General features: G+C 37.7%; 3 protein-coding genes across 4 annotated transcripts; all 3 read left to right on the top strand.

The window, feature by feature from the left end:
* The first annotated feature begins 2,404 nt into the window (after positions 1–2,404).
* Positions 2,405–5,339, top strand: LOC310987823 (troponin I, slow skeletal muscle-like). Of its 2 annotated transcripts, none has more exons than XM_083974260.1 (8): positions 2,405–2,559; positions 3,816–3,848; positions 4,187–4,228; positions 4,310–4,441; positions 4,522–4,611; positions 4,715–4,882; positions 4,964–5,053; positions 5,161–5,339. In XM_083974260.1, exons 4-7 carry the CDS (start codon positions 4,337–4,339, stop codon positions 5,048–5,050), a joined length of 450 nt encoding a protein of 149 aa, XP_083830386.1. In that variant the 5' UTR covers positions 2,405–2,559; positions 3,816–3,848; positions 4,187–4,228; positions 4,310–4,336; the 3' UTR covers positions 5,051–5,053; positions 5,161–5,339. The 2 variants fall into 2 exon arrangements, with proteins under 2 accessions (XP_083830386.1, XP_083830385.1); XM_083974259.1 differs by having other exon boundaries at positions 4,964–5,061.
* Positions 5,340–5,814: 475 nt separating this feature from the next.
* tnni4b.2 (troponin I4b, tandem duplicate 2) lies at positions 5,815–8,737 on the top strand. Its single transcript, XM_083974256.1, has 7 exons — positions 5,815–5,857; positions 6,455–6,489; positions 6,721–6,762; positions 6,890–7,021; positions 7,936–8,025; positions 8,163–8,336; positions 8,490–8,737. The coding sequence occupies exons 4-7, from the start codon at positions 6,905–6,907 to the stop codon at positions 8,574–8,576; spliced, it is 468 nt and encodes a 155-aa protein (XP_083830382.1). The 5' UTR covers positions 5,815–5,857; positions 6,455–6,489; positions 6,721–6,762; positions 6,890–6,904; the 3' UTR covers positions 8,577–8,737.
* Positions 8,738–11,161: 2,424 nt separating this feature from the next.
* On the top strand, positions 11,162–15,754 carry LOC310987824 (troponin I, slow skeletal muscle-like). The gene is made up of 7 exons (XM_083974261.1): positions 11,162–11,337; positions 12,218–12,256; positions 12,519–12,560; positions 12,906–13,037; positions 13,126–13,215; positions 14,921–15,094; positions 15,197–15,754. Exons 6-7 carry the CDS (start codon positions 14,930–14,932, stop codon positions 15,281–15,283), a joined length of 252 nt encoding a protein of 83 aa, XP_083830387.1. The 5' UTR covers positions 11,162–11,337; positions 12,218–12,256; positions 12,519–12,560; positions 12,906–13,037; positions 13,126–13,215; positions 14,921–14,929; the 3' UTR covers positions 15,284–15,754.
* Positions 15,755–17,125: the final 1,371 nt, after the last annotated feature.

Genomic DNA, 17,125 nt, shown 5'->3' with positions numbered 1-17,125 from the left:
ACGCTCTCCAACAGCGTCATGCTCTATGGAAATTATGTGAGAAAGGGTTTGTGTGCACACTGCAGACTGAAGCCAACTGCAAACCAATGTCAAAACATCAAACAGTCACTAGGTGGTAGCACTGACCACATTTATAAATAGTAAATTTCAAGTTGAAACAGTAGGCCTATCAGCATTGCATTTGCAATTACCTTCATTTGGATTATTTTCAGTAAAAAACAGTAGTAGAAACAGTAGAACAATAAACAGTAGAGGTGTTACAGGAAATGATGGGCGAAAGAGACGCAGCAGAGATCCCCGACCAGCTCTGCAGTGATAACAAAATAAGCACTAAACCTCTGCAGAAAGGAAAAACACCCCATAAACCACACCACCACAAAGTTCAGTCTATTCTCAGGCAACATGACCTAAATAGACATCCATAATATGCACAGAACATCGAAGTTCAGGGGATCAACACATGAAACCAGCGGACAGCCAAGGATTTTGACCGCTAAACCTTCAGCTATTCACTGTTTGGCTACCAGGGTTTATATTCTATAGGACAGAAATGTGTGTTAATTCCTGTCGCTTTGTCTCAGTCTTACTGTGTCTTCTATTGGACAGCTTCAACTGTATCAGTTTACATAACACAAAGGCAGACAGGCAGACGGACAGTCATGTGCCACTAAAATCTGACCAGAATAGACCGTAGACGTTTCTTTAATCTGTCCTCGCTGTGATAGTGGTGTCACGGCAATTACAATTCAGAAGCCATGGTGCCGCTACGATCCAAATATTAAAATCATCGCTTTCACAGCTATGAGATGTACAGTGTTCGAGATTTTGCCAAAAAGATTTGTGCCAATACTATTTTTAACATTTTAAAGTATAAAAATAAATACATTGTAAGACAGCATAACATATTTGTATCCTATTTTGTCATTGTTTTACTTTCATCTATGCTTCACACTCTCATTTATGGTTGATGTTGCTTGGTCTTCTTGTATGTTTTGTGTGTTGACTTTAATTAATTTAATTTAGTTTATTTGATAGGGACAATGCAGGTTAACACACACACCTCCACTCGTTACAAACAAGTCAATGTGACTGATGTTCTGCATACAGAGATTATAGCTAATGCTAGTCTCCAACTCCCGTCCCTGGTTAGGCTTTTAGTAGAAAGAAGAAGGTAAGAAGAAAGACATCAAAATTACATAACAACACTATAAAATGTAATGTGTAACATCAGCCTCCCCAATAACTGCAGATAAAAATGAGCCTCTTGGCTTAATCTAACTGATTTGTATAAATGTCAATAATTTATTGAACAAATAAATACTTCCGACTTTGACTTTGTTGTTCCAAAGGGAAAAACAGATGCAACAACCCAACAACAATACTTCAAACACAGAAACAGCAAAAACAAAACTTCCTTTCCACAGTGAATACTGTATTGAAGGAAGTTCGGTTTTGCCCTTAAGAACTGATCATTGTAGCTTGTGTTATGTTGATGTTGGTCACTGCCACTGATTTTTGTGTACTAAGGTTAATTTTAACATTTCTGTTTGTATTTTCAGAGTGTTTTTATATGTAAAAAAAAGAAAAGAAAAAAAAAGTCTACTTCAATCTGAAAAATTGCTTGCCTCAGATTCTCCTTTGAGGAACTAAAGAAGTTATTTAAAAAAATAATTAAAAAAAACATACACTCTAAGTGTTATTTATGTGTGATCATATCATTTGTGGCACTGTATCATCAGACATACATCTAAATAATTTGAAAATGTCCTATAATGTCTTATTAAAACATAATAGTCTTTTATAATGTAAGAGAAGCATGTAGTAGTGCTTAATTAGTTAAAGTTCAAATAAGATCTCAATAAGTTTCAATACTGGGTGGCATTCAAGACCTACAGTCACACTGTTAATTCTTTAGCCATGCTCGTCATGTGGCTCTGGGGACAGCAAAGACAGTCTGAACTGACAGACTAATATGTCTCAATAACCAGTGGAAGGATTGTCATTACTGACTTTGATGACCGTCTGACTTTTAGTCCAGTGTCGTCATCTGAGCATATTAGCATGCTAACGTTAACATTTAGCTCCAAGCAAGCAGCCTCATATGATTGGGTGGTTGTAGGCTCGCTGACAGACAATGAAGTTACTTTGTTTTTCATTAGGAGATTTGAAACAGATTGACAAAGGTCAACCTAAATCAGACTTTAAAACGCACATTTTAAACAATGTGTTGATGGAAGCTACTGTCAGTACGTGCTACGACACCAGAACAAACACACTCAGGGCACCTGATATCAGCCCAGTGGATAACATTGGGATGTGTGAGGTGTGACCTTGTGCAGTGCTATCGCATGAGGTAAATGGGTCATGGGTTGAGGGCAAATCAAAAAGGGATTGCGCATTGTGATGTAGCAATTGTCAGGTGGACAGGGGGGTCTATTTTAGCAAGCCATTCAGATCAGACTTTGTATACGTAAATCTTTCACTAATAACCATAAAGTGCTTTTTGTTTTCCGGACTCACAGCTGTTGCTGCACTCTCTGATTTCCTCTTATATTCAAGGTAAGTTACAATAATCAACCTGCTATTTATCACAAGAAGGTGACGGGCAGTCAGATGTATTATAAACCTTACAGTGTGCTCTTTAACCAGACATTGGAAAACTATAACACTTCTTCTCCTGCTGTGACAGTAGCCTGGGTATCTTCCTACCGGTCTTTACATCTATATGTTTGTCTGGGTCACTTAGTCTGGTTTTATTGTAGAGAGTAGTGAACACCGCATATCAGCATGCCCCCGACAACAGATACTGTGGTTGGTATTTATGTGAGGGAATCTCTGCTATGTCGCTACTTTTGACAAGGTCTTAAAGCAACTTTTCAAACTTGTCTCTCCGGCTTTGACTTCGACAACACCACGAGCTTCTTGACGATCTCTTGATCCTCTAAGTGAGGAAATGTAACCTGAGGCTTAAACTGCATGCCAAAGTATTGGTGGCAACACTTGACCCATCGTTGTGTAAAAGCTGGTGTGATAAGTGATGATGGCTGGCTCATATAAACTGGCAACCTCCTGGGGTGGAGGGCAAGGTTGCAGGCTTCCTAAAATCCTCTGCTGCTTTGCTTGTTTACCTTGACTTTCACACCCTGTCAGGCTGGCTTTATTTAATTTGGATATACTGTGCTGTGTCAGACGCACTAATACGCTTGTTTCTACTTTCAACCCTCCGTCTGTTCAGTGATGTGAACTGCCAGGGTTGAATAAATGGCAAAAAGAAGTGTTAAAATTTTCATTTCAGTCAGCTGAACTGGAAATGAGAATAAAATACAAGAAACAAGCTAATTGAATAGAAAGTAAACAATAATCTACTCCTCAAGGGTCGGGATGGTTCTGTGTTTTGAAGTGCTCTGGCAGTTCCTGTGGGTTTGGAATTGTTCCTTGCTTGGCTGCCAAATCATTGTGCAGCTTGGCTCTCTCTGGCAGCATCAAGGCCATAGCAGCTGCTAGGACATGCCAAAGCGTGGGGGAAATGTATCCAAATATAGCCATGCAACAGACTCTCTACTCAGCCCTTTATAACAAAAGGAAGGATCATCTGGTCCTAGAAGAATACTATCTGAAAGCCCCTGAGAAAAAGTATACTAATTCAATCTATTCAACTGTTAACTAGCTGTATTTGCCATATTCATTGTTGTCCAGTTATGGAAAATACACGTTTTGATAAATACTGATAAGTAATATTATAATAATAAGTCACATTATATACGTATCTGTGTTAAAAGTATAATGCTTTAATAAATGTTGTTTCTGCTCCAAAGGTCCCATAAACTGCAACCATGTCTGAGGGGTGAGTATTATCTTCTTACAGTAAACAACAATCTGTACAATTAGAGACATTTGACAACATTCACCTTCTTATGACGGCTTCCTTCTTCTTTTTTTTCTGTGTATAATCTCTGACCTGTTTTGGAAGCTTTTCCCCCTGTTTCCTGTGGATTCCTAAATAATAAAAAAAAATGTCTTTTGTCTACTTTTCATGAAACATGACGATGAAGTCCGGTGAGTCAGAACAGATCCTTTCATAATGACTAATTATGTTTTCAGTAAAAATTCAGAAATTTCATTTTAAGCTTAAACCACTTACATTGATATGTGTATTTAGTGTATAAAGTGTTTGTCTTTGTCACAGAAAAAGTCAAAATATTCAGCAACTCGCCGACTGCTTTTGAAGGTAAGTGTAGACCTACAGGCCCCATGGGAGACTATTAAACAGTATGCTGTGAACTTCATTCATTAAGTTGTTATTCTACAGTCCAAGCTGCTGAAGAGGGCAGGTTCTATGCTGGTGACTGAAGGTGAAGAGAAAGAAAGAGAGAAACAAAGAGCTGTGAGCGAGAGCTTCCCTGCGCTGAAGCTGTCAGGTCTGTCAGTCCAGGAGCTGCAGGTACTGGCTCAACACATTCTTCAGAGTTGATCATCATCATTTTACATCTTTTTTTGATGGTTGTTTCTGCTTATGTGCAGGATCTTTGTAAAGAACTACATCGTAAGATTGATGTTGTAGATGAAACACGTTATGATATGGAGCTCAAAGTAGCCAGAAATGATAAAGAGGTACAGTAAGTGATGAATAAATCCATGCTTTTTTCTGACCTGGTTTTGTGGAGTAGTTAAGACTATTTTTGGTTAATCTACAACTGTGATGTTTGTGGCGTAGATCCAAGTGCTGAATCAAAAGATCGCTGAGCTGAAGGGTGTAAAACGGCCAAACCTGAAGAGGGTGAAGAAAACAACAGAGGACATGCTGGGTGCATGCACCGAAACCACCAAACTGAAATCTGATTTCAAGGCCAACCTTAAGACAGTGAAGAAGGATGAAGAGAAGGTATAACTGGTGGAAGATATGCAGTGCATGATGAAGTCCCCCACAACCATAGTTACAACCTCCTGAATCTCTATTTTACAGAGGGAAGAGGTGACTGACTGGCGTAAGAACGTGGAGGCCATGTCTGGTATGGAGGGCAGGAAGAAGCTGTTCACTGCCGGACAATAAAAGGTGCTGACGTACGTAACACAAGCCTGTGTTAACAACACATCTTTCCTAAACTAAATCCTGTGTTGAAATGTTTTTTGATTAAACCCTTTTGTTCATCTTTATTTCAGAATTACTGGCCACGAACAAGAGGGTTTCCATTACAGGATGAGACAGAACTGGTTTTGTCAAGAATGATATCAGCCATAGCCACATGTAAAAGACTAAATACAAAATAAATTGATGCACTATTTAGATTATACTGTATTAAAAAACTGTAATCTTCATTTAATATAAACTTCTCTGTAAAAACCACTGATTGTGATAATATTAACTGTATAGTACGCACTATCTATATTGAAATTGTGTTAAAGAAAAGGCTGATGAGCTTCAGGAGTTAGTGCAGTATCTATACTACACAGATGATGGCACTGTCACACTATCTGTAACACATGTGATGCTGATTAAACAATCACTTGTCTCTTTGTCTCTGTTGCTTTGTTCAGATTTCATTTTAACATTTAACCTCCCTCAGCAAATGTAAAAATCAAGACACTGGAATCAACCTGCAGTAAAAACAGAAACTGATTACTGGAGTCAAAGTCAAAGCAGCTCTACCATCTTGCAATCTAAGTGCTGAGCAATGGGAGCATGTTCTGGGGTCCCATGTCGAAGATATACAGTATACTGGCTGTCAGGACAGATGAGGCTATTTTAGTTGGCCACTCAGAGAAGGCAATAGGTGTCATTAAGTTTGACTTGAGTTTTTCTTCTGTCATTGAAAGACAGAGACTCCTCACGCCAACAGGTTTTCTTCTCTTAAAAAAAAGGTATGTTGATGTCTGTGATGATGATACTGTGACTTAAGATTGTATGAGACAATTACATCATATCACCTGTTGCCTTAATGTAATGAATAGCAGGAGCCTTATTATGCATATTATTAGATAGGAGAAAACCTAAATAAGATAGGCATCACTTTTAATGTAAATTAACCTTTAATTTATTCATTTAATGTTTGGATTCGTTCCAGTAATTTAGATTTAGATTTAGAACAAGCTTTGACTGTACCTGGTAGCAACAAACCAATCAATTATCTTAACAAATCTTTATGGGATTTTTACAAACATAAGATATTTTAGACATTATGTTAGAAACTGTCTGTCTGCCAGTTACTCCAGTTGGCAAGACAGAGTATCATTCAAACAATCAGTAGCACTGAAGCATGCCGTGCTGCTCATTTAAAGACTATTATTACCATACCAAGGTCTGGTGAACTAGCTCAGTAGAGAGAAGGTGAATAAAAAGTTTGTCCAGTAGTTCATAGAAAGTACTTCAAAGATGCTACAGTACTGCATGTGTGTAATGGTACTACTGCATCTACTAGTGTCTCTGAATAATGCATTTGTCTTTAATTTTTTTTAAGAGACGAAAAGCATCCCATCATGTCTGAGGCGTAAGTTCTATATTGTTTGCATTTGTAAAATCATTGTCATCCTTCAGATCTTCATTATGTCATTTCTAACATACTGTACATATTTTTCCCCCATATTTCAATCTCCTCTACAGACCAGTAAGTTATAATCATTACTATAAAAGAAAAAAAAAACTTTATTCAGAAACCATGTGTGTCATTTTATATAACTGTTATAACTGCTTCCTGAAGATTTTGTCCACTGTGTTGTGTGTAGAAAAAATCAAAGATCTCTGCGTCTCGCAGACTGGCTCTCAAGGTACTGCCTCATTTCTCTTTTGCTCTTCCGTTATTTACTACAATATAATCCAAGTGACAACCGAACCAATAATAGCTTGCTGCTAAATCAATGGCTCAATAAAAATAAAATGTGCAATCTAATTTAGACCAAACTGCTGAAAATGGCGTCGGTAATGTTGGAGAAGGAGAAGGAGGAAAAGATGATGGAGAGAGAAGCAGCTCTGAGTGAGAGAGTTCCTCCACTCCAGCTGTCTGGTTTGTCCCTGCAGGATCTTCAGGTATGTTCAGGTTACTGTGTGAGCCGCCCATTGTACTCCAGTGACACGGCATGGTTCAAATGATCCACATAAGCGCTCCTATAATGACTATACCTGCTGTGTCCATACGCAGTAGCTGTATTAGAGGTCGGGTGCCTCGACATTTCGGCATTTAGCTGACACTACTATTTAGAGTTGTGTTCATGTCATGAATAACTCTACTATACTATTAGAAAGTATTAGTAACCACTGAGTGTAACTCAGGGTTCCTACAGCTTAAGCCAAGTTAAATTTAAGACTTGTTAAGACTTTTTTAAAGCCACTTGAAATGAAATTTAAGGCCGACTTCATAATAAACACAAATGCAGAAAAAAGAAACAAAAAAAAACAACACATCAATTACATAGGGTTAGGGACAATTTTACCCACTTTCCTATGTGATCCAAGGTAAAGTGACTGCTACATGAACATTGGATTGTGTCTCTTTCCAGCTGTCCTTTCAAAATAAATGCATAAAAAGTCCGAAAAAAAAAAAAAAAAAAACTGACTCAGGAGCTGGTGGCGGTGACGGCCGCCACTAACTTCTCTACGTCGGAATGTTACCAATTATTTTGAGATTTGAGACTAATTACAATCATAAAATCCCACTTACCAAGTGTTAACATTTTTAAGACTTTGAAAAATTGATTTAAGACATTTTAATGCCAATTAAGGCCTTGTTTTCAGATTAATGAATTCAATGCCTTTTAAGACTTTTTAAGGATCCGTAAGAACCCTGTAACTATCAACACATTACCAGAACACTCCCTCCCTTAGTGCATTTGATAAGTATCAGCACAGGAAGAAAAAAATCCTTTGCAATAAAGCAGATGACAGCAGGGTTGTCAGGAATCTTATTTGATTGGAATTTGATTTGATTGTCTTTCTGTCTACAGGCTCTGTGCAAAGAACTGCACCATAAGATTGATGTGGTGGATGAGGAGCGATATGACATTGACGCTAAGGTGGCTAAAAATAACAAGGAGGTATGTTCATTCATTCATCTTTTGATTTATGTAGTGTGTATTGTTTCTAAAAATATCTTTTCATTGTGATCTGCTGGAATTTGCTCTGTGCACAACTACTGTAGAAACTTCAACTTACTCATTGTTGTTTCCTGCAGATTGAGAATCTGTCTCAGAAGATCTCTGAGCTGAGGGGCAAGATGAAGCGACCGGCTCTCAAGAGGGTGAAGATCTCGGCCGACGCCATGCTGGGAGCGCTGCTGGGCGCTAAGGTCAAAGAGTCTGTGGACTTCAAGGCCAACCTCAAGACTGTGAAGAAAGAGGAGGAGAAGGTAAGAGCAGCACGTTTTAAGACTCCTTCAGGGTTCAAACTAGGTCTGAATGACATCACAGTGGTGGTGGTGGTGGTGGTGGTGCTCACGTAACCTTGGGGATATTTTGTGAAAATACAGAATTACTGAGAATAATTTTCTTCTTATGAACAGAAAGAGGAAGTGACTGACTGGCGTAAGAACGTGGAGGCCATGTCTGGGATGGAGGGCAGGAAGAAGCTGTTTAATGCAGGGCAGTAGATTTGTATTTATGGACCTTTTAAATACGAATGCTGGTTTACAATTAATGAGAATTAGAGATAAAAACAATGTTAATGTGTTATAATTAGCAAAACCACATGTATGTATGAGTGTGTGTGAAGACATCTTTACAATGTTCAAAAATAAAGATTCAAAGGAGGAAAATACTACGTATAATTTGCTTATAGACAAGCTGCACGTTGTCCTGGTTTTATGTTGTTGGTACTAACCAAAAACCAAAATTGAGGCTTTGACTGGACAATAGAAACATTATTCACATTTGCTGTGTTTCTTGATCTGGAAATGCCTGGAATAGATTGGTTCATGTCATAATAATAAACACTTCTGATTAACACACAAAACCGATGCTGCACTTTTCTTTTTAACTGTCTTATAATTGCCTAAGGAGCTCCTGGGATCATACAATAAGACAGACGGTAGTAAAAGTCCCAGGACTTGGCAGTTGTCAACAGCAGCAGCTGAGAACAAAGTTGTTAAATCATCTTTGTAAATCAAAGTCGACGTAGCATTCATGTTAAGAACTGCGAACGTCCAAAAATAAGAGAGGTCGCAGGTTCAGGGCTGCAATAAACCCCTCACTAAAAGAGCAAGAAGCAGCCAGAACACACTTAAGCAATCACAACTACTAAAAATATCAATTGGACATAATCAGAGACAGATGAGAATTTCAATGACAACAATTTTAATAATTTCTTCAACCAAGGAGGTACAGTAATGTTTTCATTTGCGTCTGTTTGTTGCTTGGTTGGTTAGTTAGTTTCTTGCCAGAAGAACTACACAGAAAGTAATAAACCAGTTGGCACTGAAATTCATGGAGAGATGACAGAAATACAGACGGAAATAGATTGTTGGCCCAGTTGAAGTAATGAAAAAAAGAAACAGACTGTGCTAGTTGTGTGTCTGTGTCCATTCACCTGCTTAAAAGTGTGATGCGCTACATATCCATCCACCAACATGATCTCTGCCCTTATCTTAGCTTCAGCCTTGTTACATTCGGTCCACATGAGCACTGGAAGAGAATCTCGGCATTGTATGAAAATTGTGGGATGAGAAATTGCCCAGTTCTTAAAGGATTCAAGGCTGATCTAGTTGGCAGGGTTTCACAAAAAGATTCCACAAGAGGATCTGGCAGGAGCTTGGTCTACGGTAAATTAGAGATTAAAGTCTGGATAAGTCGGCCTCCACATCACTATTGCACATTTTTCTTGACTTCCTCAACTTTCAGGGAGAGCAATGCTGAATCACTGTGACACTACTGTATGTGCAAAGTTCGGAGTCATCTAAAGATAGTATCTGATGGGTGCTTCACTGCTTCACTTCAAACGTTCGCTGCCTACCTTTTCTTTGTGAGAGCGTGAGTCACAGCCTTTTGAACATTTGACTCGCTGTTTCAACAATGACGCAGATTGGCTGGCTCGGTTTACAAACCATCAAGCACCTGTCCTTGTTCCTCCGCTCTCCTAAATAAAACCCAACCATCTTTTGGCTTTGTTATTCCTCCAAGGTGGTCATGCAATATGTCAGACAACCATCTGTTCCCACGTACGTGGAAAGGAACAGTGATGTCTATATAACAGTCAGGTGGACTGAGGATAGGCCCTGATCACTGTGGTACTTCTAACTCCATTCGAACTGATGGCAGGAGAGAAAAGACAGGAGGACATCTCTAAATGTGGTGCAACAATCATGACACGACTGTCATGATTTTATTTGAATCTTTACAGCTCCTAATTTGTTTCTTGAAGAATCTGGATGAATTTACAAACCTTCATGAACAAAGCCAAGACTTGCAGCTCATGTGGCCATTAGATGCAGAGATAGTGGGAATTAAAGACTTCCTCAATCTGAGCTGGCAACACTTGAGGTAGTCCAGACTCAGAGTCACACTTGGACCATGCTGTTTGTTTGATACTTAAAGGGACAACGAGGAGTTTCTATTCGGTTATAAAAAAATCTCACGTTAATGTGGATGAATCTCCGCTACCCACACTTGTTAATGGGCCCATTTTCGATAAATATATCGTTCTGTCTCTATCGTTATTTTGTTATTATTAGTGGTGGCGGAAGTGCTGGTCGAGCCGACCAGAGTTTCCTTCGTTGCGAATCATGAGAATAACGCAGCCGCATCGCCGTTTATGGTCGGAACTACGGTGGTATGTGAACCTCTTTGAACCTCTGACTTTAATTATTGATGAATGAAAACATGAGTCCGTCTTGCGCCCGGTCAAAGAAATGTACGGTGCGCGCGGAGGCTCATAAATGTAGTGTGAAAACGCTTCGCTTTTCCAAAACTCCTCGTTGTCCCTTTAAAAATGTGGAAGAAGAGAACAAAGATAGAGATAGAAAGTCTTGAAAACTTTCATCTAAAATCCAAATGAAGAAATGCAAATATATGACAGAGAGTTGTAACGCTCACTGTCGCTTCCACCAACAGGTGCTGTTGAACTGACACAAAATTCCCAGAGGTTTAAGCCCATAAATGCAGTTTTATGATGCCCTTTCCTGTCTGAATTTTGTGGTGAGGCTACGTATGTGCAACAGTTAATGTCACTGTCGGTGGACAGACAGTAGCAGTAGCACACACAGGAGTCTATTTTAGTGAGCCATCCACATTTGGCACAGACACTATAAATTTGATTGATTTTTCCTCATCGTCTCAGAAAGTCGATGCTTCCCCCCCTCACACGCGCTTTTGTTGAGTTTTGAGGTGCAGCTCAAGCGGCTGTCTGGCTTCACTAAGGTACAGAGCTGCTCTTCTGATCCTTTAGAATAGATGTTATGTCTCTGTATGTTGTTGGCATGTAGATGTTGTGAACTTAAATCTGTCAATAGCAAGTCATTTTTTAAGCATGTTAAAAACTACTGCTTCTTCTTTAGAGTCTATGAAATCTCTAAGCAAGAACAGTGTCTTGTGATTATCATTAGCAGCAATTTGATCATTGTCATTTTACATGCCTGTGGATTATCTGGTCATTCACCTTTTTTGTCACCTATGCAGAGACTCTTGTCAGTTATGTTAACCCGTGCAGTGACTCAGCACTTTGTATCTGACACAAAGGTGTTCTAAGCGAATATGTTTTTAATATTTTTGATTTATCTTGTGAGAATGTATGCTTATGGTCCAAAACTTGAGTTTAGTTCTAATATATTGGTTTTTAAGGTTGTTTTTTTTTATCATTAAATGTTAATTTCTCCTTCATTTTGTTGTTACATGTGAAAAAGGATGATCGCAAAGAAGTAAATCATTCTCAATCTCAAAAAATGCTTGTATGAAGTATACAATATTATCATCCATCTTAAATAATACATATAACGTTAAAGAGCTTCTATAATGCACAAAGGAAACAATTGCGCAAGTGAACGATACCTAACACGCAGCTTAAAAGGGTAAATGAATGTTTGGAGTAGGTGAAATACTTTGACCAGGGTAGTCTGAATATTAATCAGCTGTGTTGAACAGGTGTTGAATATAAAAAGAATGTATTCTATTTGCACTATTTCAAAGTACATGGTGGTGAACATTGCTAAGGATTCTGCCTCACATATATACATCGTTGTCTTCGTTCAATAAGTAGCTGACTATGTTAGTAATGAAATTTCACTACATTTCCATCTTTCAGAGCAGGATTTGAAGGCAATCAAAAATGGCTGACGCGTGAGTATTATCACTTTGAGCTTCATTTCATGTGTTTATTGACTGTTTCAAAATGTACAGTACGTGTCAATATTCATTATGTAAATATGTTTATACATATTTTCTCCCTCTTGTTATTGCCCCAACAGACCTGTGAGTATTAAAAACCCTATTTGTTCAATCCTATATTTTCATACTAAAAAAAAAATACATAAACAAATATGCTGTGCTCCACAATATAGTATAGACTGAGGATATGTAATGTTGTCTTTGTGTGTGAATTATAGAGAAAATCAAAGATCTCCTCCTCTCGTAAACTGGGGTTGAAGGTAAGTATTTTTCTTAATTTGCAGTGATTTTAGACATATTTACGGTATTATGAACACTTCGAAATGTTAGAGCAGGACTTTGCACTCTAAACTTTAGCTTTTAAAGTATATATCGCACAAGGTGGTGTGTACAGGGCTTTATAATATGACGATGGTAACTGCATTATACAATACAGTTTTGAAAATGAGGTCACTGTCAAGTTCAGTATCAAGAATCATAAAACAGACAATGACAACTGTGGTAATTATTTGGATGTTCAGCATATTTTTATCTATATTTTGTCTATAATTCACTAAAATAAGGAGAGGACGTTTTCAATGAATTCATTTTGATTCCTTGCTCAGATCAGACTGTTGACAGTTGCTGCTCAGCTGCTGCAGGATGAGAAAGAGCAGAAGATACAGGAGAGAGACGATGCTTTGACAGAAAGAGTTCCTCCTCTAAATCTGTCCGGTCTGTCTTTGCAAGAGCTGCAGGTATTCCACTTCATTATAACATGTTTTTCTTCATGCCATATTCTTATACTACTGGAGGTGTGTCAAATCCTTTTTTTTTTGTTTACAGGATCTATGTAGAGACTTACACCAGAAGATTGATGTTGTAGATGAGGAGCACTATGATATTGGCCTCAAGGTCACCAAAAATGAGAAGGAGGTGAGCTACTCAGAAATAAATGTCAAGATAATAAGATTGATGTTATGGTTACTGGATCTAATGGCTTTACTGTCAACATGAGTCTTACCATGAGTAAACACTGCCTCCAAGTGGCAGAATAGAGATAAGAAGCATTTAAAGAATCCAAACAGTCACCCCAATTCATTTACACCTCAGCACAGTTTTACAAACGTAGCGATTAAAACTGTTTTCTAATTATTATATTAAATGATTTCAAAATGTTTATTACTGTAAGTGCTATTACCCAGGGGGCAAAATACCAGTTTTTTGGAAAACAGACACGGAGCGTTGTAAAAGGTTTGACAACAGAAATGATATCTAGGAACTTCAAGGATTAAAACCTGGGTGCCAAAACCCCTCTTCTTGGGTAATTTTGCTGGCGAAATTATGTAAATGAAAATATTTAGGTACTACAATGGCATAAATAGTCATACATACAATTTGGCAGAGAGTATCTTGACATATACTGTAGGGGGAGGCATGAAAAAAAGATTCTGGGTTTGTTGCAACTCAATTTTAAGATATCACCTTCAACATCCCAAAAAAGACACAAAAAAACTACTGTTCGCCTGACAAATTCTCATGAAAATTATTATTTTTCAGCACTTTATGGAGAATATCTATGCCTAACATGTATATAGAAAACTTCCTTAATTCATAAGCTTCCATTTGAGTCCAAGATAGCCTTTCTATCTTAAAAGCCCCACTTGCTGTGGCCAGCGGTCTTCTCTATCTATCTGTTTACTTTGGGGAGACCAGAAATAGAATGGTTTCTGATCATGTCAGTTAACATGTAGTTTTTCACAATAGGTGTTGCATTGTTTGGAGACAGCCTGTAGCTTTCCAGTAGCTAGTAGAAAGGCTATCTTGGACTCAAATGGAAGCTTCTGAATTAAGGAAGTTTTCTATATACATGTTAAGCATAGATATTCTCCATAAATTGCTGAAAAATAATAATTTTCATGAGAATTTGTCAGGCGAACAGTACTTTTTTTTTTGTCTTTTTTGGGATGTTGAGGGTGATATCTTAAAATCGAGTTGCAACAAACCCCAGAATCTTTTTTTCATGCCTCCCCCTATGTGTCAAGACACTCTCTGCCAAATTGTATAGTTGTATGACTATTTATGCCATTGTATTACCTAAATATTTTTATTTACATAATTTCGCCAGCAAAAATACCCAAGAAGAGGGGTTTTGGCCCCCTGTAGCTTTCCAGCAGCTAGTTGACCAGGTTGTCCACCCAGATTTTAATCCTTGAAGTTCCTAGATATCATTTCTGGTGTCAAACCTTTTACAATGCTCCGTGTCTGTTTTTTTTGCTTTGCCCCCTGGGTATATATTTTGATTCGTAAAATATAAGTGTTGATTGGGTAACGTTGAAAGAACAAATTAAAATTAGAATTAGTTGTGTTTACTTACAAGTTTTCTCCAAATCTTTACATGAGGGTAAACATCATCCATTGAGAGAAAAATCTGAAGTGAAAAAAAAGGATTTTGAGTTGATCTCTTCTTTAAAACAACTCACTGTTTCGTAATTCAATGTTATGGTCTCAATTCAGGATTAATTATCAGATGAAATATTGATAAATCCAAGCTTTTGGAGGTGGGGTTAATTGTAGGTATCTCAGGAACTTAGTCTGACAGTAGGTTACAGTCCTCTCTATCCCACAATCCCCTGCCCAGATTAAAGAGATGAATCTGAAGATCATTGAGATTCAGAGCAAGTTTAAGAAACCAACCCTAAAGAGAGTGAAGATCTCAGCTGAGGCCATGCTGAGTGTCCTGCTGGGCTCCAAACACAAAGAATCCATCGACTTCAAGGCCAACCTGAAAACAGTGAAGAAGGAAGAGAAGGAGGTAAGCCAGGCTTTTGCACCAGTCTCAAAAAGCTCCAGGTAGAGGCTGTTCTTGATCAAATGACCAGTTTTATCCTGGATGTTTGTGTTTTGTGTCCCACAGGAGGAGGTGACCGACTGGCGTAAGAATGTGGAGGCCATGTCTGGTATGGAGGGAAGGAAGAAGCTGTTTGACGCCTCTGGGAACTAAAGAAAAAGAATCATTTCTTGTTTAAGTCATCTTCCTTTTAACACAATTTAACATAATATTCTTTATTGTTGAATATTTTAATAGGTATGAAGGCTTCAAGTTGTTTTTAACTTTTAGTTATAGAATGGGCAGAAACAGTGCTGTATTCAGATGACTTGATTTGAACCTATTTCCTTATGGCCTGTTGTGTATTAGCAAAGCCATGTCTGTTTGCAGTAATTCTTCACTACAGCCTCAAGATGGCAGTATAATCCTTTGAAACCATTACAGTCCAGGGATCGTGGGCCCAAAGTCCATATGATGGCTGTGGAGAGTGATTGTTTAACCTTTATCATTTATAAACAATGTGTAATCTATTTTATTTTTGAACATATATTGCTAGGAATCCAAATCAAACAGTATATTTTCAGTGACTGTTACAGTTGTTGCAGTGGAAGTACATTGTCATTGTATTTTGCTTATAATTTGCTTATGTACTTGATATAAGGTGATGGTGTCTCAATAAAAACATAACAAAATCCTGCAGATGTGTGATTTTATAGTCACTTTGGATTGTACACAGGCCCAACTTGTTTTATATCATACGCATAAAGTTGGACTCAAGCTCCTTCAGTTTTCAGGGTTTTCTCCTTAGCGAGGAGACAGAGCCACTAAGAAATCATCAAAGGCCCAACCAGAACCTTCACACCTCATACGTATGAGATGTGAGAGACGCAGCTCAAGAATGGTGAGGACAGAGGGTCTATTTTAGTGAGCCACTCACATGAGCTCTAGAATCTATATATCTCCCCTCTTACTGTCCGCCTCGTCTCAGAAAAAGAAGTCTGTGAGTATTTGTCATCTGTCGTATAAGGTAAGGACTCTAATTTCAAAATATTACATTTTACAGAGTTATTATCAGAGGATAAAAAGGGAAAATGAAGGCTTTTTACTACAATTACTATTGATATAAAGTGTGACCACTGATCCATGTCCAAAGTCATCAGAAAATGGCATTTATGTTACTGTAATACAAGTTATAATAACTGAATTTCATTTCCCTAATAAATGACAGCTCTCTTGTTTAAGAAGTGATTGAATTTCATTTCAAGATCAGCTGCCATCCTCAGTTCATGTTGAAGTTATAAATAACACATCGGTGTTATCCTGTTACAATTGCTTAAACTTTTGTTGTGCCATTTCAATATAATTATGTGGAATTAAGAAGGATATTGTTTTCAATTAAACGGTAAAAAACAAAAAAAAAAAAACATAGCATAACAAAGTATTTTCTTATAGGTCTGACCTCTATACAATGTCATACGCTGTTTGTGTTTCTGCTGTGGATTCACAATCAATAGGGTCTCTAACTCTGCATTGATGAAACTGATGCTCAGTCCTTCAATTTTTGAAGTACAGAAAAGTGTAAATATACTTGTCAATGGATGTGTGTGTATTATTATTTTAAAACCTAATAATTTCCCCTTCCTATCTTTTTCCATTGAATTCACAGGGGGACACAAAAAACTGCAAACATGTCTGAGGCGTAAGTATCCACATCTTATTAATTGTCATGATGTCTGCACTCATGCATGGTATCCGAAATTACAGAAATGTAAACAATTTTACCTTTTCATTTTCTCTTATGGACACCTCCATCCTAATTCAACAGACCACCGGTGAGTTGATTGATTCATTTTGGTTCTAAATTCATGGCATCATGTGCGACTCAACTCTATGAATTGCATTGTACATTAAATCTGTGTGTTTGTTATCACCATTCACAGAATTGACTGACTTTATTATACAACAAACAAAAATATATTCCATAATTTAAATATAAAGTGTAAGAAAGCTCCAGTC

Source organism: Trachurus trachurus, assembly GCF_905171665.1.
Source record: "Trachurus trachurus genome assembly, chromosome: 6".
NCBI lineage: Eukaryota > Metazoa > Chordata > Actinopteri > Carangiformes > Carangidae > Trachurus > Trachurus trachurus.
This window is presented reverse-complemented; position numbering and strand designations above follow the sequence as displayed.

Coding starts and splice junctions, on each gene's coding strand:
- tnni4b.2 (XM_083974256.1), top strand. CDS start 6,905: ATGGCGTCGGTAATGTTGGAGAAGGAGAAGGAGGAAAAGATGATGGAG. Junction 7,022..7,935: donor TGTCCCTGCAGGATCTTCAG/GTATGTTCAGGT, acceptor TTCTGTCTACAG/GCTCTGTGCAAAGAACTGCA. Junction 8,026..8,162: donor TGGCTAAAAATAACAAGGAG/GTATGTTCATTC, acceptor TGTTTCCTGCAG/ATTGAGAATCTGTCTCAGAA.
- LOC310987824 (XM_083974261.1), top strand. CDS start 14,930: ATGAATCTGAAGATCATTGAGATTCAGAGCAAGTTTAAGAAACCAACC. Junction 15,095..15,196: donor TGAAGAAGGAAGAGAAGGAG/GTAAGCCAGGCT, acceptor TGTGTCCCACAG/GAGGAGGTGACCGACTGGCG.
- LOC310987823 (XM_083974260.1), top strand. CDS start 4,337: ATGCTGGTGACTGAAGGTGAAGAGAAAGAAAGAGAGAAACAAAGAGCT. Junction 4,442..4,521: donor TGTCAGTCCAGGAGCTGCAG/GTACTGGCTCAA, acceptor GCTTATGTGCAG/GATCTTTGTAAAGAACTACA. Junction 4,612..4,714: donor TAGCCAGAAATGATAAAGAG/GTACAGTAAGTG, acceptor TTTGTGGCGTAG/ATCCAAGTGCTGAATCAAAA.